The sequence below is a fragment of the Oppia nitens genome, unplaced genomic scaffold (genome assembly GCF_028296485.1).
Source record: "Oppia nitens isolate AA-2021 unplaced genomic scaffold, nextdenovo-longstitch-racon4-pilon3 scaffold8_pilon_pilon_pilon, whole genome shotgun sequence".
Classification (NCBI taxonomy): Eukaryota; Metazoa; Arthropoda; class Arachnida; order Sarcoptiformes; family Oppiidae; genus Oppia; species Oppia nitens.
Window position 1 is genome coordinate 343,635 of NW_026533252.1, and position 26,268 is coordinate 369,902.

The 26,268-nt window shown below is 21.4% G+C and overlaps 1 protein-coding gene across 1 annotated transcript; it reads left to right on the forward strand.

Moving 5' to 3' along the window:
- Positions 1 to 2,356: 2,356 nt before the first annotated feature.
- Positions 2,357 to 15,448, forward strand: LOC128964033 (uncharacterized). The gene is made up of 5 exons (XM_054310592.1): positions 2,357 to 2,454; positions 6,792 to 7,077; positions 13,839 to 13,958; positions 14,065 to 14,328; positions 14,846 to 15,448. The coding sequence occupies exons 1-5, from the start codon at positions 2,357 to 2,359 to the stop codon at positions 15,446 to 15,448; spliced, it is 1,371 nt and encodes a 456-aa protein (XP_054166567.1).
- Positions 15,449 to 26,268: the final 10,820 nt, after the last annotated feature.

Below are 26,268 nucleotides of genomic sequence, written 5' to 3' on the forward strand. Positions count from 1 at the left end.
ATTTGCTAATTAATAGTTTACAATAAATTACTATTTATAAACTCTATAAACTGTGTTAATACTACTACATTAATTTAAAATTGTTAACAAACAAAAAATAATTTGTATATAATATAGCTATAAATATTATTATACAAATAGTTTATGCTATAATTTAATTTTCTGTTTTTTAAATTTATTTTATGCATAGCTTTGAAAAGACAAAGAATATTCTTATTTTTATTTTTCGACAAATACTAAATTTTATTACATTTATATATCTTTTATATTGCCATATATATAGCTGACGTTGAGTTAAATTAGAGACACAGGACTGTCATTGAAGTCGTAATTATATATAAATATGCATTTCGTTTGACTACTCATTCATTATCATATAAAACACTTGCCGTCATTGAGTCGGTCCTAAAAATAATTTAAATAAATATACGACTCACGTATTTAAAAAAAAWATTATTATTATTAAAACTATATAAATATATTTGTTATGCTATAATGTTTATAATAACCATAATAATAATATTAATATTATTAATCAAAATTCAAATTTTTACTGCATTTGCGTCAATTATAATCCTTTTTGGTTTAATTGACTAATCTTTTGACATAATTTTTAATAATTAATTATATTATTTATTATTGTTTTTAATATATTTGAAGCGCTATGCATATTGTAAAATGAATTTATCAGATAATTCTTAAATACAATACATTAAATAAATACTAAAATTAATGAATATTTATTTATTTATATTAATATATTAACTAAAATATTGCAATATTTATTATCGCAAAATAACACACCATTTATTAATTTTATAATAATAAGATTTTATATTATAAATTAGAATTATTGAATTTATTAATAACTTTTTTAGATAAAGCATTTTTTTGTATAGTTAATACATTATTTATACAATAAACAATAAATATTAATTAGTATATATTTAATTCAAATATATTAATAAAAATAATAATTTAAAAACTTGTATAAAAATTAAACATATATTTGATTTTTAATTTTTATATATTATTTTTATATATTTTTGATTCATACAAAACATATTATTATCGTTTTTTATGTATTAAATTTGTGTTTTTATAAAAAAAAGATCATTATTGTATTTATTGGTTTTTATTATATGTTTTTAAATAATTGTAAATTATAAACATTATAACAACTGCATTAAATTATGATGAAAACCACAATAATAATATTAAGTAATAATAACAATAAAAATAATTATTATATTAGTTTTACTGTATGTTATAATAAAACAGTATTTATACTAAATATATATATAAATTTATGATTATTATAGTTGATTATTATAACATAATATATTATATTATGCTAGAACCGTAATTTTTAAGATAAATGTGTATTAGACATTTAAATATTTTAATAACTTATATTGTTTAATGTCTTTAATAAAAAATAATATATAAACATTAGTCCTTTATATTTTTTAATAACATTATTAAACGTAAACTCAATTTTATAATTTTTTTGTTGTTATACTGAATATTACAGTATAAATATATAGAATATTCTTGTGGTAGAAACACATAAGGAATAAATATTTTATATATCAATACCCATCACAACAACACAATACAGTATATATATATAATACTATGTACTGTATAATACATATTATAAACAGGAATATATGATATTTCAGGCAAAGRATTCAAATAATATTTTTCCAATCAAACAATCATTGATATATATATATATATATTATTGATGATATGATATATAGAATTGATGGTATCAAATATATATATATATATGATGTAATATATAAATATATTATACTTTATTTATATATTTGACATGCATTTTTGAAAATCTAATGACTTTACATATATAATATTAATATTTTATATATTTAAATATACAAATGATATAAGAATATTCTAGAAATTCTACTAAATATACATAAATCTATTATTGCAATTCTTGATAATATTAAATATATAAACATTAATGAAAAATATAATATATTATAATAATATGTCTATTAATTTATAATATCTAATGCATAATAAAAAATTATTTACCCATAAATCATTTATTGGAATATTTGACATATTTTTTTATGACAATAACGTTAAAAGTTGATATTAAAAAAGATGATGAATTTAAAGTCACATTTTAATAATATAACAAATAAATAATAATATTATTATTATTATATATATTGTTGACATCAGAATATTTTTCAATATAATTTGTTCCCACTCTTACAATATAAAACATAAGTCAATAACTAATGATTGAATTGTAAGCAATGTTAACATCAATGTTGTTATTAATACAGCTGTCTGTCTCTGACTCTGTAGTTGTGTTATGATTGCAATCAACGGTCCAAATAACAAGAGATTGGATCTATGTTTATATGAGAGTCATATGAAAACAGAGATCATATTAGATGAGTGTGAAAGAGAGTGAGGAGAGAGAGAGAGAGAGAGAGAGAGAGAGAGAGAGAGCACTGATACTAAAGAGTAAGACAATGTGAGAGTATTTAGAGTATGTTTTCAGTAGTAGTTGTATTGTAAATGAGATATAGCTATTGCACAACAATTTTTCAACGAGACATACCTTCATAGTGTATACCAATAATACAAACACACATCTCATCGGTATTGTCGGTATGGTATGAGATGTATGTATTGAAAGTACAGTTGGAGTGAAAAAACGAGAGCGCCGTTAGTTTTAGTCAAAAATACATGTTGTGTACATTTGTACGTAAATTTTCGGCGCACAGGCTCTCTCTCTCTCCCTCTCTCAGTATTACTGCCAGTCGGCTCACAATCACAATCTTCTTGTGCTAACATAGCTCTCTCTCTCTCTCTCTCTCTCTCTCTCTCTCTCTCTCTCTCTCTCTCTCACTCACTCACTCACTCACTCACTCACTCACTCACTCACTCACACTCACTCACTCACAAACTCACTCACAAACTCACTCACAAACTCACTCACAAACTCACTCACAAACTCACTCACACTCACTACTGTACTACCAATACATTCATACAGTAAATACTATACGATAACACTGTATATACATTTCAAACTTAAACTTATATCTTCACTCTAAGCATTTATCAATGTTTGTTACTGTTATATAGAGTACAATATTTATTTGTGTATTTTATATTATATATTAACTATATATTATTTAACTGCATAAATATTTTTGCATTTATAAATTACTATACTTTAAGTAATATATAATATATTACAAAAAATTTTCATAAGTTATAAATGTAAATTAAACTATTGATAGCACTGTATGTAAAATATAAAATACAAATATATTTTTGTTAAGTTATTTATTTTATTAATATAAGCTATACTGTAAGTCAATTATATTTATAATTAGAAATATTTATTTTTATACCTGTTGGTATTTTTTATAAATAATGATAAATGTTACACAATTGCATTTTACTATATATTTGATAAAGCAAATTTATATTAATATGAAAATATTATATTTTAAGTTTTAATATGTTTATTATATTAAAAATTTAATATCAAAGACAATAAATATTAATATTTTAGTTAATACCACATCACATACAAACACTTATTATACATACATTTATTATTTAATTGAAAATAATTTTTGAATATATAAAATTTGAATTTTGTGCTTAAAAATTAATGCAATATTGTGGTGCATATAATTAATTGGATTTTTTTGAAACATTGATGTCAAAGTCTTTATTATATATATTATTTAATAAAAAGCTTTTATCTTTAAAAGTATGCTTTTATTTTTTGCGTCAAAAATAAAAAACAGAATTTACATTATTTTACAAATCTGTAAAATTATATCCCTTAAAAATAATTTTAAAATACACAAAATCTAGAAATATACAAAATTTTAAATGATATATATTATATTTTCAAAATAAAGTAATATATTTTATTATAAAAATATAATATAAAAACAAAAAGTATATAAATATGTAATAACATTTCCGTTTACATGCAAAATAATTGACAAAATAAAACAAATGTTTGATAAATTGGCAAAATTTTATGTTTTTGTTGTATCAAACTACTATATGTTAATTAAATAGTATTATCTAAAATTATCTATAAAAATATAATCAAGCTAAAATAGATGAAAATATGATATACGGTAAGCAATATAAATGACATGTTTTTTATAATTATCTATTGCTTCACTGATTCTCTCACATTACAACCTAAAAATAAATAGTTATTTTAATTTCAATGATATACATATTGTTTTATTGATTACATTAAAAATAATGTCAACGATATACAGTATATAATAGTATGAGAGAGCATTACTGTATGAAATAGTTATATATTATGATATTATGATAATATTATTTACTATATACTGTAGTATAACTTTATACACTATACTGTATTTCAAGCATTATATATTGTATAAAATAAAAACAAAATAAGCCGACCCGCTATAAAATTACTGCCGCTGCCATAACAACCGTCACCAATGAACATACCATTCCTCATACATAGCCATACCAAACGAATTTTTAAGCTAAAAGTGCTAAAACATATCATGCAGTGAATGGCATAGAATATTACAGTATATTCCATACTGAAGAGTACGGGTGTGTGAGTGAGTGGGGAGTCGTTTCAAGTGATAGAGAGTGGACTCACTTTAAGCATCGGTAGGTTATGTTATTTTATGACAACAATAAATAAATGACTGAATTGTGGCTCACGAGGAGTTTGTGTTGTTATGTTGGGAGAGGACCTGTATTTATGTATACTATAAGTGCCGTCAATGAGTACACAGAATAACTATCTAATCGTAAATACTATTTATCAATAATATTCTTGCTTTCTCTCTCTCTCTCTCTCTCTCTCCTTTCATTGACCCGCTTTCACTGTCTTATCCATTAATAGTTACTCATCTCCTCTGCCAATGTTTGTGAGTCATACTGACACTACAATCGACATGAGCTATCATCGACATGAGCTGTGAATTGTGATAACCACACATTTCTCAAGTACTCATATTATTATTATTGTTGTTCATATAAGTATAGATCTATTGCAAACTGTCTTTAAAGTTAAATGACAATACAGTCAGCAAAATAAAAAATCAAATGTTTTTATTATTAGATTACTGCTATTTGTGAATATTAATGTTATACGAAAAGTATAGTTATTTAAATAAAACCAATTGTTTAATATAAAAAATTGTTTATCTTATATTTATAAGTACAGTAAGTGTTTGTTTAAATTATTTTATAAATATATTACATAACACATAATACAGTGAATTTTGTATAAATTGTGTTTAATATAAAATCTAAATATATATTTATATAGTTTATTCATAATATGTGTACATACAGTATATTACTCTACATTTACTTAACATAAGCCGGAACTTCCCTATTATGCCAAAAATCAATTGAACCAAAATGTCATCATTTTTTCACTCATTCAACAAAAATAAATGATTGACTATACATATACTGTTTGTGTTGTACAGTAATGTTAGAAAGTGGTTTAAAATGTAAGTAATGTTATTTTATTTTTAACTCAAAATATACCTTTATTTTAATATTTATTTTTGATATTTATTGCATTGAATAGTAAAAACAAATTGTATCACACAACTTATGATATTTAAATAATTATTTATACAGTATATATATATATATATATATATTATACCGGTATACTATATTTTGATGTATCATATAAAATAGTGACTGTTAACTAAAATAATAAATATTTTCTTGTGGTAATATAATATTTTTTAATCATCAATAAACATCAAACTTTAAAGTTATTTTGCTATAATCTACTTCAACCAAAAGCAATTAAATTATGATATGTGTGTATATTATTGAAAACTTTCATTTATAAATAGATAATAACAATAAATTTGTTATGAAATATCCGCAACTGTTTTGTTTGATTGAATACATCTTATATAATATTATATACTTATATAATAGTAATATCATAAAAGCAATTCATTCAGTCGTATAAATCTGATTCACAAAAAGGTTGTAACATATTATTACTTCGTCTTTCAACAGAATAAATGAAATTTTTGCCACATTTTTGCTGAATATGTGAAATAGATATATAATATTATATTATATTATAAATTATATTTAATGCAAGATATGATTTGTTAGATATATCCCTACAATATGTGATTTATTAATCTCTAAAAATCTCTAAATGATAGTAATGTTTTATTCCCCAAAAAATGCTTTTAAATAAAAGAAAATAGCTGATTAAATTTTATAATATTTATATTGCTATAATTATTATTATTAAAAACGAAAACAATTATTTACATTATTATTTTAGCATAAATAAGTAATTAATAATGATACAGTTAATCAAAATTATTTTATATATTTATTACAACTTTTTATTAATTTTTAAATTAATTAATTATATATACAATATATATGTATTTTTGTATAAACAATCTATAAAATATCAATATATTAAAAATAAAATAAAAATATAGCTTAAGTATTTGATAGTTTTATTTTATTATATTATCATTTTTAGTTAACAATAAATAAATTTTAATTATTAAAATCATTATATATTTTTTTAATTTATTCACAGTTGTCAAGATAAATATTTAAATTAAATTGATTAGCATAAACAGTTTCATCATATCAAATAATTTTTAAAAAAAATTATTCAAAAATTTTAATTTACTTTTTACAATAAATAAAATTATGAATTCAAATCAAAGAATAAATCATAATTTTAAAACAATAAACGATAGCATCAGTGATGACAAACAACAGACACAACAAACCCAACTCCAGCGTCTGTATCAACAAAACGCCAGTCGTTTATCCCATAATCAGCACCATATGCATCACCAGCACCATCACCACCATCATCATCATCACTGTGCCATTCATAGTAAAACCAGACACATGTCACTGACATCAACGACAAGAGCAGCACAGGTACTACAATACCAACAACATAACAGTTTAAATATCAAAAAGAAATTTGTTTTATTGGACTCCAATCTATTGATCAGTCAATACACAAACAAGCAGGTACGTTTTAACATTAATTTTTTTATTTTAATTATTATTGTTTTTTCATTTGTTAAATACACAAAATAAAATTATAAGATGTTGATAAATTTATATTTTGCATTTTATTCAAGATAAATATTACTTAACTAATTAAATAATAATTATTATAATAATCTAAGGGTTTCCATATACAGTACAATATATTATAATTGTATAATAAGTACCGGTATATTATTAATAATACAAAAAYACTGACTGTTTACACTTTCTCTAATACTATGATATGTTGTGTTAATACAAAGTTTATTGAACTTAATTGACATAATAATAATAATATTTTATTATACACGGTATAACATGTTTAGTAATTTATTTTTTGTTTTGTTTTCTAAACACACACAGGAAAATGTCATATCAATTATAAGTGTTTTTAATAAACATTTTTAATATTATTATTAATGTTTTTATTTATATTTTCTATAAAATTATAATATTAATAAATTATTAATATATATATAATTTGCAGTATATGTAGCCCAGTAAGATTTTATAATATGCATTCAACATGTTTTGACATAAAATAATAATCAATATGTGATCAATCAAATGTCAATATACTTTATGTGTAWATTAAATATACAATATTATCTAAAACTTAACTAAATTTTAAAATTAATATATTAATATTAATTTAAAATTTTGATATTTAAAATTGTGTTGTTATACTAAATGTGTCCTAATTTTTAGGGTCATATAAATATATAAATAATTATATATAAATATTAAGTGAAAAAACAGGTATTATAATCTTATGATTGATCTGTTACTTCATAGCATAACAATTACTAACATAAAATTTATATTACATGAGATAAGCTAATTAAAAGTAATATAAAAAATATAAAAGTATACTAATGTTATATTTATTTGATAGCCATATATAGTTAGAATTTCTAAATTTTAATTAAATTTAAATCAATTAAATAACTAAAAAATAAAAGTAACTTTTTATCAACTTTTAATAAAACAAATTATTTAAAATTAAAATTGTATAGTTGACGATTTAATAACAATTCATAGATATATAATTTTTTAATTGTGAAAATAAATATCAACCTTATAAATTATAATCTATTATTGTTAGAAAATAAATTAATATATTRCTAATTTTGTGATAACTTATTTTCACAATAACTTATTAAATGAAAATATRATAATAAAAAAATATTTTTAAAAAACTTGGATTTTCCTTTGTTAATCTATCAATCAATAATAAACTTATTAACACTAATAACGTATTAGTCATAAATTATTATATAATCTTTGGTCGTAATCAGTAAATTTTAATTGAGTTTTTTCCAATAATATTGCAATACTTATGTATGACTAAATATGTTTATATTTTTATGGTAATTAACTAGATTTTGCTATTATATACAATTTATTGATATTTTTAAAACTATGTTTTATTTTAAAATTATCTATTTTTAGAAATCAAATATTGTTTTTTATAAGCCCTGAAATTTTTTGTTTATATTWTATAAAAGTACAGTATATATATGTATAGTAAATATACAGTAATATATACAGTAATATATACAGAATTAATATCGTTTACTATTAGGATCTATGAGAAAGCGCTCATAAAAATTGTATAATAAAAACAAATTTTTTATTTAACTAAAAAACAAATATGTTTTTTACATTTTCTCTCGCATTACACCATAAAATCTAATCAATTGCTTTATTAAGTACTGTTACGTACGTAATACTACAATATATAACATACAGTTACAAGTTGTATGTGTGGGATAGGTATCAGCTATCAGTGCCCTACATGTCAAGCGATTTGTGATTTTTCATTTGCTATTTAATATATTAGTAATTTTTAAACTATAGTATTGCAATAATCCATTTCTAATACATTAAATATATTTAAATGTCTCTTTCATTATCTACAGTGAACTTCAAGTACACTAACAAAATAGTTGAAACATTTTCATTATAAGTTTATCTTAAATAGTGTTGCCTTAGCTTAAACAAGCCATACAACAAACTTATGTATAAATGCATAGAAGTTATAGTTAATATGCAGTGATATTTTATATTGTATATAAAGTATAATGATTAGTGATTGTTGCTTTGATAACAATTATTTGAAGTCCGGTGCAAATTGTTGTATAGTTGATTGTTATTTATTATTATTAATATTATTATTATTATTACTTAGTTGACTGTGCATAACAACCCATAATATATTTAATAAACAACTTTTTTTTAATAAACTATATCAATGACGGCAACATCAACAACATTGCCAAACATGATGTGTATATAATTTAATTACCACTCATTTGATTTTTTTATAGTTAAATAGTTAAAACATGTAAAATAAAATAATTATTTAAGATTTGATTACGCTGTGAATTAGATTGAAAGCAATAACAAAAAATTATTGACAGTAAAACTTAAAAAGCAATTTTCAAATATCAATACTACGGTATATAATTTTGTTACAAAAAAACTCATATAAGAAACTTTTTGTTATAAGACATAATTTTATTTGTATTTTTATTATATATTATATTTGTTGTTAATTTGTGTCTAATAATAACTTATATTGTAAATTTATTTTATATTGAAAAAAGTAATTACTTTATTTTTTTGTTTGATAGTTGTGTTTTCATTACAAAAATTATATATATTTTTGTGATCAACAAATTGTCAAAACACAGTGTGTGTTCTCAATTCAATACATTTTTTTATTGATAATCTCAGCATTTATTATATAAAATGTCAAACAAGTCAACGACAAAGTGTAGTAATAATAGTCACAACAAATACAATACTAATAATAAAAAAGAGTATAAAATTATCTCATCGTTCAAAAGTTATATAACAAAAATAAATGAGGTATTTATAAATCAATCAATAATTTTTTGTTTACATTCGTTTATTTAGTTATGATTTTCAATAAGTTGACTATAATTAGACATTGAATTATTTGTTTTAACTTCAAATATAGTTTATATGAATTATTTAACAGCAAATATTGAGTATAGATATAATATCTAAGATATTTTTCCTATAAATGACATATTATTTTTTAGATGACATACAAACTGCTCCAAACTTTATGTCATTTTAATTAAAATAGCTATTTGTTGGGTATAGATATATGATATAGCTTTGACATTTGATATTTTATATAAAGGTATTTAATATATTTATAATTGTAATTAAATATATCGTGTGGTAATTAACCTACTGTACAATTATTGAGTCTAGTTTGTTTAACAAAATATAATTGTTTTTATAATTAATTTATTTTAAATATTATAAAATTAATAATTAAGTGTATTTCAATTTTATATTACATGTATAATTTAGTCAACATATTACTATGAAAATCATTTGAAAATTTTCTTGACTTTAGATATTTATATAATATTTTTAAAAAAATAAAATTGTATTTATAGTCATTGAATACAATTATCAAGAGTACAAGTATATTAATTATCAATTAATTCGTATTGTTATAGAAAAATATTATAATTATTGATTATAATTATTGAATAATTAATAAATTAGCAATTTATCTAATCAGCAATTTGTTCAAATATACATTAATTACATGAAATGCCAAACTATTGTTTTAACTAGACTTCAATAAATATTTAATATATTATACAAGATTTATAGTTAGGTATCCGGGATATGTAGTCTTATTGTTAACGTAATGATTGTAATATTTACATAAATACTATTGTTATTATTATAACAAAAAAACATGATTAATTTGTTATTAATTATTTTGTATATAATTGTTATATTAATCTTTAACTGCAACATTTGTGGTAAAAATAATATTTATATACTGAATAATAGTTTATAAATTTATATTTTTATCTACTTAACATGTACAGTATATTTTTAAAAAAAAAATAAATACAATACTCTTATAATAATATGTATAGATATGTCAATTACTTTAATATAATATTTATTATTGTTAAAACATTTTATAACATTATTTAAGATAATTATATTTATTTTATTACTATTGTTTTATACTGTATTACAACAAACAATGAATATTATTTTGGTTTAGTCTTATGTAAAATGTCAATGCAATCATAACTAAGCATAAAAATAATGTCATTCACTACATATCTATGCTATAATATCAATATATAAATACTAAACAATAATAATATTGAAATTTCAAAAAATTATTTAGTTTATTCAATATAATGATTGCATTATTTTTAATAKTGTCCACAATAATAGAGTTGAATCTAATAGATTTTTGTTGTATTTTGAAATARTTTTATTAAAATAATAAAGCTGTCTATAATTTAATAATTATGTATAACATCATTAACCATCAACATAATAGTCTATTAGATATTATTAAATTTTATAATTAATATGATTAATGTGTCTGTGATTCAAATTAAATTTTTCAAAAATTAATTTTTTAAAACATAATATAATTTATTAATCAAATTAGTTAATTTATATATTCATTCAATAAAAATAAAAATAGTTAATGGATTTATTTACTATTATTATAGTGTATAACTAGTTATGTGGTATTTTTATATACAGATATAATTATAGTTAGTGTTAACCACACATTGATGGGTACCGATTGACTTTTAATATGCAACCAATAACTGTAAGTATAACCTATATATAACTTATTTGTGAATCATTTAATTTGATCGGCAATTAAGTATGCTTTTAATGACATTGCAAACGGCTAAAAGTTAATGATATAAAATATAATTGAAGTCATTAATAATTGTTGAGCAAAACTACTATACAAATCAAACAATCGATTTATGTATTATAATTATGCTATATATTCAATAGAAAAAATCATGTCATTAATGTGTAGTTTCTTATCTCAGTTTATTTTATATAAAAGATTATATATTTTTTTGGTTAATATTTTACTTGACTATCAAATGAGTAATTCATTGCCAGTAAATAAGTTATATACAGTATATAAGAAAGATAATACCTCTGATAATATAAATGTGTTGTTTTTATAAATTAATAGGAAATATATTTAATGCAAAACTGTTATATATATCTATATCACAGTTATATATTAATAAATTAGTGTTTGTGTTTAAATATTAATCTATGACTATTATATAATTATGTATATAATTGGATGAAAATTATTTTTATCATGAATTTTATTTGTGCCATTATTTTTGAAGGTCTTATGTATTAAATAATATAATGAGTTTATTATAATAATAATAATTTAATAATAGTAATAATAATGTTATTCATGGCTATTAATTCACAAATACTTTATTAAATTTTTAATGATTATTAATTGAATTGTACTGTATTTATGCCACTATTTTTTGGCACTCATTAAAAGTTTTTTTTCAAAAATGACAAATTTATCGATAGTTGAGATCTAGTTTGATAAAATCAATCACTTATTTTTTAAAAGACAATATAATTACAATAAATATAAAAACCTTAAAAATATATTTATTAGTAGTCAATATTACATACATATTTTAAGTACTAATAATTTATTTCCTTTATTGAGGAGCTCTTAAAGATTTTATTTCAATGTACTCTATTTAAAGAGCAATAAATACTAAAATTAAAAAATAAGATTTTAATAACTTTAAACAGTATGTCATGTTTTATGTTTTACAGTATTTTTATGCTATGCACCCGTTAGTGTAGTTTATTTATAAAAATCTATGTCTTAAAAAACAATTCAATAAAAATGAAATATAATTTTTTAAGTTACTTATATTTTATGACTTACTGTATATACGATAGCTTAACTGTATATCTTATATCAAATAAACGATTCGTTTAATATTTTTATTTTTAAAAAAAGTGTAACACTTTTTTAAGACTATTTTTTTATACTTATATTAAGTACTGATTCGTTGATGAGTTGTGTCTCCTATTTATAATTGTTTCATAAATAGCATGAGAGAGGGATATTATAATAACTAGTTTGTGTGTGTGTGTGTTACTAATATTATTGTTTTATAAAAATATGTGTACAGGTATATGAAGTTTTTAAATATTTAATAAGCGTGCTGTACTCTCTTTATTTTAATATTCTATGATTATTAGAGCAAAAATATAATTATATACACAAATAATAATAATAATAATAATAATAATAATAATAATAATAATAATATAGTGTTTTGTATTTTTTAAATGAATTATAACTATGCCTTAAATACAGTATTATATACTGTATGTACAGTATATGTATGTTTGGCAAACTTCAATGCTAACGGCAAACTGCAATATAGTTTGTGTCAAATATTTTTTTGGTTAAGAGATTACGATTATCATTGATTGCTTGTATTGTTGTGTTGTCTGCAAAAAATTGTTTGTGTCATCACTGGTAGTGAAGAGCAAGTCATAGAAAAAAATAGTTAAAATGATTTTTTAGTGATTTTTTGCATTTGATTTTTTATATTTCTGTTTATATATATATATACATATATAATACATTTTTGTGACATATCAATGACTAAACAATTGGTTTTTTATATAACATCATATTTAAAGTGATGTCATTCATATAACTAATTTTAAAAAATACTATAAACTCATTTTATGTTTATTATTTTTTTAAATAAAGACATATTAGAAAACTATTGTATTCTATATATAAAAACAATTTTAAATATTATTGAGTGATATTATAAAAGACAATGTCTTTTACGCGTTCATTAAAATATGTATCAAAAAGTTTGCTTTCATTACAGCAATCAGTGTTGGATTCCGTAAAGTCTGACCGTATTATTAATACCGAACCCGAAGAAGACAGAAGGCGGAGGACTATTATCATTGAGAAAAAGGGACAGTCGTTTGGATTTACTTTACAGGTTATACTAAAAATATTGATTTTATAATTAACAATAACTTAATATTATGGTTTTATTTGTATAATATTAATAATAATAATGTTTATTATATGTACTTATACTGTAGACTTATGGTATAAAACACAAACGAGAGGGTGAGGTTGAACTGTTGACATACGTGGATCACGTGGAGTACGGGGGTCCGGCATTTAAGGGTGGTATGCGTGCCGGCGATGTCATACTGTCCATCAATGGTAAAGATATGGAAAGGGCTGATCACAAGACACTCGTTAAATATATCAGTTCCTGTGAGAAGACTATGAGAATTGTAGTATTGTTTGAGGACTGTGTCCGCAAAGTTGAACTTCATATCAAATATCTTAAGCTTAAGGTTTTAATATTTTATAATTTTTTTAATTTTTAAAATACATTATCTAAGTTAGTAATTTATTTTTTAAATTATTTTTTTAGTTGAATAAATAAAAAGTCATAATTTTTAGGTCAACTTATAAAATATTTTTTTACATAACATAAATATAATAGATAATAGATTTAGACTTTATTCAAATAATTTACATATAAATACTGTTTTTATAATTTATGACATTTTATAATATTTTTATACAATATAAAGATTAGTTAAGATTTATCTCTACACAGATGTAAAATAGTGATAATAATTATATGTTGAGATACTGTATTAAAATATAATTTTGAGTACTTTTTAATGGTTTACTTTTAAAAATTTAGAAAATAATGTATAAATGTTATTAAAATTATATTATAACATTAAAGTGATATTTTTTGAATTTTTAAATTTCTATAAAACTTATTCAAACTTATTTTATTATTTTTGATTAATTATTTCAATTTATATAATATAATAAAATTTATGTTTAATTTTACAGCACTTATTGCAATACAAGATGAGTGAATACGAGCTGTTGTGCCAAAGGGAAAGACAGTTATTATTGAACGCATCGATAATCACGAGCACTGGTGTCGGCAATCATGGGTGTCGTCAATCATCAACAATAATGTCAAACAAATTAACAAATAGTACTCAAATAGGATCACATAATTCTGGTCATTCGTGTCCGCAAATAGTCAATAATAACATTAATCACAATCACATAATAAATGAGAATAGAATTAATGCCATCACTAGACACGACTGTCCACTGAAAACAGGTGGTTGTATACCACAACAGCCTAAATGCAAATCACTGGATCTGCTGGAGGACGCAATCAACTGTAATGACATACATCTCGAACCTACAGATGATGATGAAGAAGATGATGGACAACACCGGATGCGAGAAGAGGTTGACAGACCTATTGATGACACTATGGCTACTCTTCCGCGAACTAAAAAGTATGGCTCATGTGTTGGCTCGAAATCTCTTCCCGTTTCTCAGTCTAATAGTACGGACTGTATATTAGGCAATGATATTAATGATAGTACAAACCGATCGCTGGCTGAAGATAAAGATTTTGTAACAAAATTGTAAAAATAAATTATTAGAAATTAAATTAATTGTTTTATGTAAATATTGTTTTTATATTAGGAACAAATTTGTAAATTTTTTAGCAAAAAATATCAATAATAAAATAATCATTTTATTTATTTTTTATAAAAATTTAATTTATTAAAAGTATTTTCACAATTTTTATGACGCATTTTAAGAATATTTGAAAATCAAATTGTTTTTTATTGGATTATATGTTTTATATCATTAAGAAAACAATCAAATAAAATTATTTACCACTTTTTATATTAAAAATCTAAGTGGATACTTTTACAATATTAACTTAAATATAATAGCAATAAATAATTTATTCTATAATATTCAGGTTAATCTACATATAATGTGCTAAAATTGAAAATATTGTAAAAATACATTATATTAATTGAATAATATTTTTTTTATGTAATATTACATATAAATACAATAACAATAATTTATTTTAATATTATTGATATATTCTATATTATAAATTAAATTCAATGGTTATTTGATTTTTAAATTGTTATGAATTCAATGAATGTTGAAATTCAATGTAATAATAGGATAACAATTTAATTGATAACTTCATAAATAGGTTATCCATAAATAAAAACTTATGGATATTGATAATGAAAAATTAAATCTTCTATTTTATAATAGATTTAAAAATCAGATAAAATTTTCACAGGAGTATCGCAAAAATATTTGGTATTTTTGTAATCATCTAAATTTAACTTCTCCTAAATTTCATATAGAGCTTGATACTATATTAGCTGATACTGATAAAGTAAGTTTTTCAAACAAATTATATATTATAATTTATAATTTATAATTTATTATTTGTTATTAATTATTAATTATCATATATATATATATATATATATATATATTATAATTTAGATTTTTCGTATTTATGGCTTTTACGATGCAATAGTTGAATATATAAAATGCAAATACAAGGCAGCCGTCAAATTTGTTACATATTATCAAGATTTTTATGAAGTACTGTATAATAAATGCTATTACGATGACTATAAAATATTAGTTATTAATTTAAATAATTATTTAAACAAAACGATTATTTTAATTATTAGCAAAACTCTTTAATTTTGGATACAATGGTCATTGAAAATGAAGATATGGATTACGCGGGATATTTAATACCGTTTGACGACACATATCAGGTCGAGATATTGACGGGTCTTAGAGTAGTCAAAGAAACCAAATATTTTGCATTTGTTTTCCTTTTTGATTCATTTGTGAGTAAATCAAAATAATTAATAAAAATTATTTTTAATATTTAGATATATATATATTTATTAATTTTTTTAAATTTATTTAGTTTTGGATCGCAATTCTTATATCACTTATTACGAGTTCGCTATTAATTAATTTATTGAATCCATCGCATTATAGTATATACCGATCGGTAACTGATTTATACCGTATGTTAACCGCACAGTCATCTAATAGCCCACAATTGTGGCAAAAATTGAAAAATAGTAAAATTTTTAAATCATTTGCTTATTATCTTATCTTTCAATTACTAATGTATATATGGTTTCAAATGAGTAGTGTTATTATAAAAGAGGCTTCAAATGTATTGCTAGAGTCATATATGCCAACAAAAGCTGTTCCCATAATTAACTCATTGGAAGATATTGTTAATAATAAAAATATAGAAATTATAAATTCAAATTTATTGACAAAAATTAGAAATGAAACCACATCTCAATTGTGGGATCTTTTAGTGTCAAGAATTAAAGATAAATCACAAAACAGTGACAGACATGTCATTAAATTGACAAATAAAATCATTAGTTCAATAGGAAAGGGAGAGTTAGTTATATTGGATGATTCAATGAATAACAATCAACAATTAATTATGTATCGCAATAATAGACTGTGTTTGGGTCGACACAAATACGGACAAACTTATCAAACAATTTTCATTAACAAATTTGTCAGCAAATCTAAGCGTATCGCTAAAGAGTACGTTATTTAATAAAATCTAATTTTTAATATAAAATACTAAACTTTTATTGATTTAAATTTTAAATATATTATTAATTTTTAATTTAAAATTATAAATAATTTTCGATTCAAACATTTAGTATTAGACGATGTGTCGATACAGGACTTACAAAATATCAGAAAACACTTGAAGATATAAAAATAAGATTAATAACTGAAAAATTTATTAAAAAAAAGTCAACAAAAACAATGATAGACGAAGAAGAAGACGACTTTCAGCTCAATATGGATGACCTGACACACGGACTCTTCCTATTGATTGCCATTGGATTCATATTAGCTTTAATAGCGTTTGCAATGGAGTTAATCTGTTTTTGTTTGCATACAATTAATATCAACAATAATTTAAGTGTTAATATGACTAATAGTAATCAATTAAATGAACATGTACATTTATGTATTAATTATAATGACAGACGCCATAACTATACACGAAAATTAATAAAAGCATATTTTTATGAATACAATCATAAAACTTATCAAAAAACTAATAATTTATAATTAAGTTAAGTATTTGAAAAAAGTGTAAAATTAAGTATTTGTTATTAAGTTGATTATATTAGATCATATTATAAGTTATATAATTAATATTATTCAGTAACTAGAAATTGAATGAAATTAAAATTTTTGTAATAACATTAGTATTAAATTTAAATAAAAATAATTAATTATTATATGTGTAAATTATTTATTGAGTTATACTTAATTATTTTTTTAGACTCATCTATACATTAAAAACTAATTGTGATTTTTAATAATCATTTTATTTAAATTTGAGATACAATTTGTTATAGTTGTGAAGCACATGCATATCTGTCATGCAATGTAATGGTCAGTAGCAGTGATTCAGTCACTTATATAGAGGTTTAAGTCAAATGGTTGACCCATAAATAGGTCGACAGATATTTTAAGAGTAATAAACTCATAGAAATTGAAATATTTGAGTTTTGTCTAAAAAAATATATAGATTTATATAAAACTAGCTGAAAATACCATACATTCTGTCCACTGGTATAATTCAATTCAAATATTATTATTTATTAATTAATTATAAATGTATTACTATTTAAAGCATTTATTGTTTTATGCATTATGATGTCCAATATATACAGTTTGCAAGTTTAGATTGTATGCAAATGCATACACTGTAAGTACCAGGGTTGGAAAAATACAAGGTTTTCAATTTTGGCTATTTAAAATACAGTAAAATACAATGTACTGGATGTATTTTACAATAATAGAAAAATTACATTAACAATGATAAAATATTTATATTTTAATTAAAATTATTATTATTATATAATTTCAATATCGTTATTAGAATCGTTGTTTTCTAAAACTATTAAAATTAATATTAATTATTTTATTAATACATTTCAATACCAGAATTAAATTGAATAGCTAATTTCAAATTTTTTCAATATAAAAAAACACAAACGTGTTTGTTTGTGAATTTTAATATTTTTGTTACTAGGTGGCGCTAAATTTTTTTTGTAAGCCAAAATTGTCATGTAATTTACATTGTATTATACTGTATAATACGCTTTGTATTATACACTTTGTCTCTGCCAACACTGGTAAGTACTGCATTACGACTACACTACTATACCTATTCACCAATTGATCCCAGGCCTCAGTTTTTGGTTTTATAATTACAGTATTGTACTGTAATGTACTGTATATGCTGTACTGTATTATGTATTTTAAGGGATTGGTATGCGAAGCTATTAATTAGAGTTCATTGATTGGTTAGCATTAGGGATAAAAAAAAGTATATTTAATTGTTAAAGAAATTATTGCTAAGTTTTTTAATAAAATATTCTTATTTTTAAGTAATTTTCAACTATAAGAAAAATTATTAATAAAGTATATTATTAAAAATTACATATTTTAATTAATAAATTATATACAGTATATATAATAAAATGATAAAAATTAAATATGTGTTTCAACATAATATAATATTATTATTGCAAATTATTTTGTCATTTTATTTTATATTATTTAAATTACGATATAATAAATTTCATATTTGTATTCTTCTAATATTTTATTCAGTTATCACTAATATATAATAATCAGAAAATTCCTATAATTTATGCTTTATATAAAATATTGTCAAATATAAAAATATATAAACAATCAAACTAATTGTCTTTTATTATTTTATTTTATTAGTATTCATACATAACTTAATATATTGCTTTCACATTATAAAACTGAATATATTAAACTGAATAAATTGAAATTATAAATATAATATAAATAGAAATACAATTTGATTTGTTGTTTATTGAAATTTTCTAATAATTTTGAAATATTTTAACATAAGTATAGTAAACTGAAAATATGGCCGATGAAGATGAAAAGATAAGTTTATTATTTTTCAAAACTTACAAAAATATAATTAAATTTTCACAACGATATCGCAAAAATATTTGGTATTTTTGTGATGGTCTAAACATTACAATTCCCAAAATGAGAATAGAAATTGACACTGTGTTGGCTGATACCGATAAAGTATGTTATTATTAATATATCTATTTATTAATTAAATTTAGTATTTATTTTGATTTAAATTATTTGATTTAAAAATATTTACTCTTCAATAATAATGTGATGAAGACATTTCGTATATATGGCTTATATAATACACTCGTTGAACATATCAAATGTAAATTTAGAGCAGCCGTCAAATTTGTCACACATTATATTGATTTTTATGAGGTTTGAAACAATATCTGTAAACGTTATTTTATATAATTATAATTTAATAATTTTTTTTTTTTAAAATTATTGTTAGCAAAGTTCACTTATTTTAGATCCAATGGTTATTGGATATGAGGATAGTTTAAATATGAATGGCGAAGAAATTTCTGATTTGGGATATTTGATACCATTTGATGAGACATATCAGGTGGAGATACTAACAGCTCTTCATGTCGTCAAAGAAGATAAATACCTTTCATTTGTCTTACTATTTGATAAATATGTTTGTTTATAATTAAACTATTTATAATTATTATGATTATTATTATTTTATTTTAATTAATTGTATAATTTTTAAATATAAATAGTTTTGGATTGCAATACTAATATCATTGATATCAAGTATGACAATAATTAATATGATGAGTGAATCACGTTATAGTATGTACCGATCAGTAACTGATTTATACCGTATGTTAACCGCACAGTCATCTAATAGCACACAATTGTGGCAAAGATTACGAAATAGTAAAATATATAAACAATTTGGTTATTATATAACCATTCAATTACTATTATATATATGGTTTCAAATGAGTAGTATTATTATAAAAGAAACATCAAATGTATTGCTGGAGTCATATATGCCTAAAAAGGCTGTCCCTATAATCAACTCATTGGAAGATATTGTTAATAATAAAAAAGTTTCTGTTAATGGGACTGAATTGTTAAATACAATTAAAGAGGAATTAACATCAAAATTGTGGCAACAATTAGAGTTGAGAATCGATATTAAAAATACAAGTATTCAAAGACACGTCAATTATTTGTCTAAACACGAAATAAATAAATTGAGACAGGGTAGTTTAGCTATATTAGACAGTTCAATTAATCACCATGAAACATTGCTTATGTATCGCAATCGTAAGCTAACAGTTGGTCGACACAAATACGGCATAACTTATAAAATATTTTATATTCATAAGTGGGTTGAATGGTCGAAATCAATTGCAAAAGTGTATGAACAGTAAAATATTTTTTTTTAAAAATATAATTTAAAAAGTTTAGAAATAAACAAAAATTAATTTCTTAATATTAAATAAAATATATATTTAATCTAAATATTTAAATTTATAATTTTAGTATAAGAAGATGCATTGAAACGGGACATCATAAATATTTGGCAACAATTGAAGACATTAAAACACAATTAAAAGGCACTATTTTCACTAAACATCAAAATACTACTCATAATAATAATAATAATAATAATAAGGGAAAGAAAAATAAATGGAAAGAAAATAAGAAATCAAATCGAAATAAACAGAATCTTGAAGAGGGAGAGGACTTACAGCTTAAGTTGGATGACCTGACACACGGACTCTTCCTATTGATGGCCATTGGATTTATGGGTGCAATCATAGTGTTTGTAATAGAGTTTATATATTTTTGTTTGTTTGTATATTATATTAAACATAAGGCCCTTACGATAAAATTGTCTCATAATTATCAGTTAAATAAAGGAATTTATGTTAATTATAGTAATCATAATAGACGTAAAACTAAAATTAATTATTTTATAAATTATGAACATTTTTCTAATCATTATCATTTTTATTATTAATTTTTTAGTTTAAGTAAACTATTTTATGAATAATATTTATGAATATCTGAATTTAATTTTTAAATATTTTATATTTAACCGCTTAATTGTAAAATTAAATGCTTAATACTTAATGGGATCAAGTTATATTGTACATATAAATTATTAAATTAATATTACTTTTTAATACATTAATTAATTTTCATGTATTAAAAAGTAATAAGATATAAATAACTAAATTGTATTAAACTATTAAATTAAATATTGTATATGTATACTTTGTACATGTACAGTAAATGTATAATAATATACTGTAGTAATATACAGTACAGTATGCATACTATGCATTACTAATATAAACAATTTTGTATTTAAATAAAATAAAATAATAAAGTATATAAATTTTAAATAATTTATTATTATGCACTTTGTAGTTGTTTTCACACATATTAAATAATTTAAGTAAAAAACTTACTTTAAATTGAAAACACTTAATATCACAAAAAACTAGTGAATTGGTGTACGATATCGATATCGTTTCGGTGGCTAACAGCACATCATCATCAGCACTAATGCACTGTCTTATAGTCATTGAGACCAACAGTGCTGTAAGCAATACGAGAGGTTCGGACGGGGAGTGACACCCGAGATGTGTGGAAATTGTTTATATAATTTGTATTTTTTAATATTGAAATTTTATAATTCAAACAATTATAACATAAATAAAATTAAATTAGCAGTAATAACTATACCCATATAGCCCTATAGGGCTAGTTTCTGTAAAGTATAATTGTATGGTTATTATGTGGTTATTACTGTGGGTATAGTTATTACTGCTAATTTAATTTTATTTATGTTATAATTGTTTGAATTATAAAATTTCAATATTAAAAAATACAAATTATATAAACAATTTCCACACATCTCGGGTGTCACTCCCCGTCCGAACCTATCGTATTGCTTACAGCACTGTTGGTCTCAATGACTATAAGACAGTGCATTAGTGCTGATGATGGTGTGCTGTTAGCCACCGAAACCATATCGATATCGTACACCAATTCACTAGTTTTTTGTGATATTAAGTGTTTTCAATTTAAAGTAAGTTTTTTACTTAAATTATTTTAAATAATTATTTTTTAAGACATAGTATAGTTTCTAAAATATAAGTTATTGTTTGAAAAGTTATGAATTTTTAATTTAAAATTGGTTTTCATTGCTAATAATTATTGTTGCAATAAGACATTTCTTATTATTTGTATTTATTATTTGCTATTATTTTAATTGATTGATATTTTCTATTTATATTATATTATATGATATGATATTGTTTTGTTAATATTGTTTTGACAAAACCAATAAAAATTAATTAAATTTTCCATTTAATTCTTGTTATTGATAATGAATAATAAGTTTCAATTACATTATTTAAATGTATTTATGACGTGTTAAGTGAATAAATTTTTTGCTAAATACTAAAAATAAATATACCGTTGCATTAGTTTGTAATAAAAATTAAATCAAAAATAAGAAATGAATATTAATTATGATCGTGGTCAAATTGAACATTCATTTTTTAAAAAATATAATAATACAATTAATTTTTCACGTACATATACTAAAGTAAAACCATGGAAATGTCCTAGTATCAATAGTCTAAATATTAGTGGATATTTACTTATTGACACCACTGCTGTCGATTTTAGAGATGTATATAAATATAAATTTTTATTTATTTTTATATTATAATTAAAATTAAGTATTTTGATAATAATTATAATGTCATTATAGAAATTTCGTTTATATGGTGTTAATAAAGCAATCATTGATTATATTATGTGCAAATTATTTATTCAAGTTAATTTTGTAGTCAATTATGAGGATTATTATAAAGTAATTTTTACAATTTTATGTAATGTTTTTGAATAACATATTATGTTTACTCTTTCTAGCAAGGTACATTTATATTAGATCCAATACCGATAAATGTAGAAGATATAAATGTACATGGACATTTAATACCGTTTGCCCAAACATATTTAGTAGAAATATTAACCGGTTTACATAATGTCAAAGATGATACATATTTTGCGTTTATTTATTTGTTTGACATTTATGTGAGATTTACAATTAAAATTTATACTATTATTTTTTTAATTTAAAAAGTATTTTTTTTATATATATTTAATAGTTTTGGATTTCATTATTAATAGCTATTGTAATAAATATGTATTTACTAAATAAAATTAGTGAATTCAATATAAGCAGATTTCGTGCCATTACTGATATATATCGTATGTTAACCACACAGTCATCCGATAGCAACAATTTATGGCAGAGATTACGCAATTGTAATCAATTTAAGTTTTATGCAAACTATTTATTACTTCAATCACTGTTGTATTTATGGCTTATTATTAGTACAATTATATCAAAAAGTGCTTCGAGTGTATTATTACAGACATATATGCCTACAAAAGCCATACCTATTATTAACTCATTGGAAGATATCGTCAAAAACAAAGATTTGGTGATCGATGGCTCAGAAATGTTAGATTTAGTGAAAAACGAAACGTCGGCCGAAATTTGGGATACATTGAGCACAAGGATAGCTAAGAACCGGTCATCTGATAACAGACACGTCGATGAACTGACACCTAATGTCTTAACACAACTAATTACTGGTCAAAGGATACAATTGGATAGTAGTAATGATAATCACGAAAAACTTGTTATGTTTCCTAATTTCAAACTAGCGATTGGCCGACAAAAATATTTGCCAACTTATATGACTTATTTTATTAGCAAACAAATTCCTATCGCTCACAAAATAATTAAACTGTTATTAAACTAATTATTAATTATTTAAATAACTTAATATTTATTTAATAATTTTTATTATTTATTTGTTATTAGTGTTAAACGAATCATTGAGTCGGGAATACATACAAGACATTCAAGTATTGATGATATGAAAACTGGTTTTAGGGGTCGAATTAATTTTGAAAAAATAAAAGTTTGGAAAAATTTAGATAAATTGAGTCAAACTCTTAATAAGAAAACCAATGAATTTCAATTGAGTTTCAATGATTTAATACACGGATTATTTTTGTTGGCAATAATTGGTTATATCTTTTCTATAAAAACATTTTTAATTGAACTTGTTTATTTTTACAGTTTTACTAATATATTTTTAAAAATAACTGTATTGAATTTTAATTCACTTAAAATACTTATAAAAAATCACAAAATGTATAAACATTTATTTATTAGTAAATAAATTCATTTAAAAATTATTACGATTATTGGTTTTTATTAATGTTGATAAAAAGAGAAATTTCTAAAAAATTATCTATGAAATCTCATTTTAATTTTGTTTTTCTCAAATAATGTTATGTAATGTATGTAATGTAAATGTATATTATAATTTTTAATAATAACTAAATATTAAATAATATTAAAAATAACATAAATATTTAATTAGTAAAAAAATAATAAAATTACAAATGTTGTGTAAAAAGTATTTTTAATTACTATTGTTATTAATTGCTAAAAATAAATAAATAAATTGAATAAATATAAAAATGCAAAATTTCCAGAGACTTATATACACTTAATTGCAAATAATGCGGTTTAACTTAAATGTTTGTATTTTAATATTTAAAAATTTCTTTATATGTGTTTTTTATTATTATTTTTGAAACTTTATTAAATAATATTTTTTTATTCTAATTTTCACGAATTCCTGAAAGGAATACGTATATGCATTCTATAAGTCGGTCTGTCTGTCTGTCTGTCTGTCTGTCTGTCTGTCTGTCTGTCTGTCTGTCTGTCTGTCTGTCTGTCTGTCTGTCTGTCTGTCTGTCTGTCTGTCTGTCTGTCTGTCTGTCTGTCCCACGAGGACATAGGTTCGAAACCACTATCCGCTACAATTTTTTTTTGTTTTTTTTCTTATTTAAGTTTATTTTTTAGGAAATTGAAGAAAATGGTGTCCAAAAATTAATTAAAAAAATTTTGAATTTTTTTTGAATTTTTTTTTGAATTTTTTTTGATTTTTTTTTGAATTTTTTTGAATATTGATTTTTTATTTTTTTCGTTTTTAAGTTTATTTTTTAGGAAAATAATAGTTTATTTTGTAATACTGAATCATTTGATACCCCACATGACTATAGTTGTTTATTTTGTCATACTAAATCGTTTGATACTCTACATAACTATAGTTGATTTTATTTTATCATACTGAATTTAATTTTTAATTATGATTAGGAATTCGTGTGGAAATGCTTTCTAGCATTCTCAACTGGTTTTTTTTGATTTTGTTTGTTTTTGTAATCAATGTTATAGATATATACTGTATATATAACTTAAAATAGATTTACTATAATTTATTATATCAATAAAATGAAAATTTATGTAAAAACATTGCACTACTTGTGTTAAAATTATTTTTAGGAATATGCTATATTATAGTTTACTATAG

Excerpts from the sequence above, each read along its gene's own strand:
- LOC128964033 (XM_054310592.1), top strand. The coding sequence starts at position 2,357 with ATGATTGCAATCAACGGTCCAAATAACAAGAGATTGGATCTATGTTTA. Across the intron at positions 7,078-13,838 it reads GTCAATACACAAACAAGCAG|CAATCAGTGTTGGATTCCGT; the intron begins GTACGTTTTAAC and ends CTTTCATTACAG. Across the intron at positions 13,959-14,064 it reads CGTTTGGATTTACTTTACAG|ACTTATGGTATAAAACACAA; the intron begins GTTATACTAAAA and ends CTTATACTGTAG.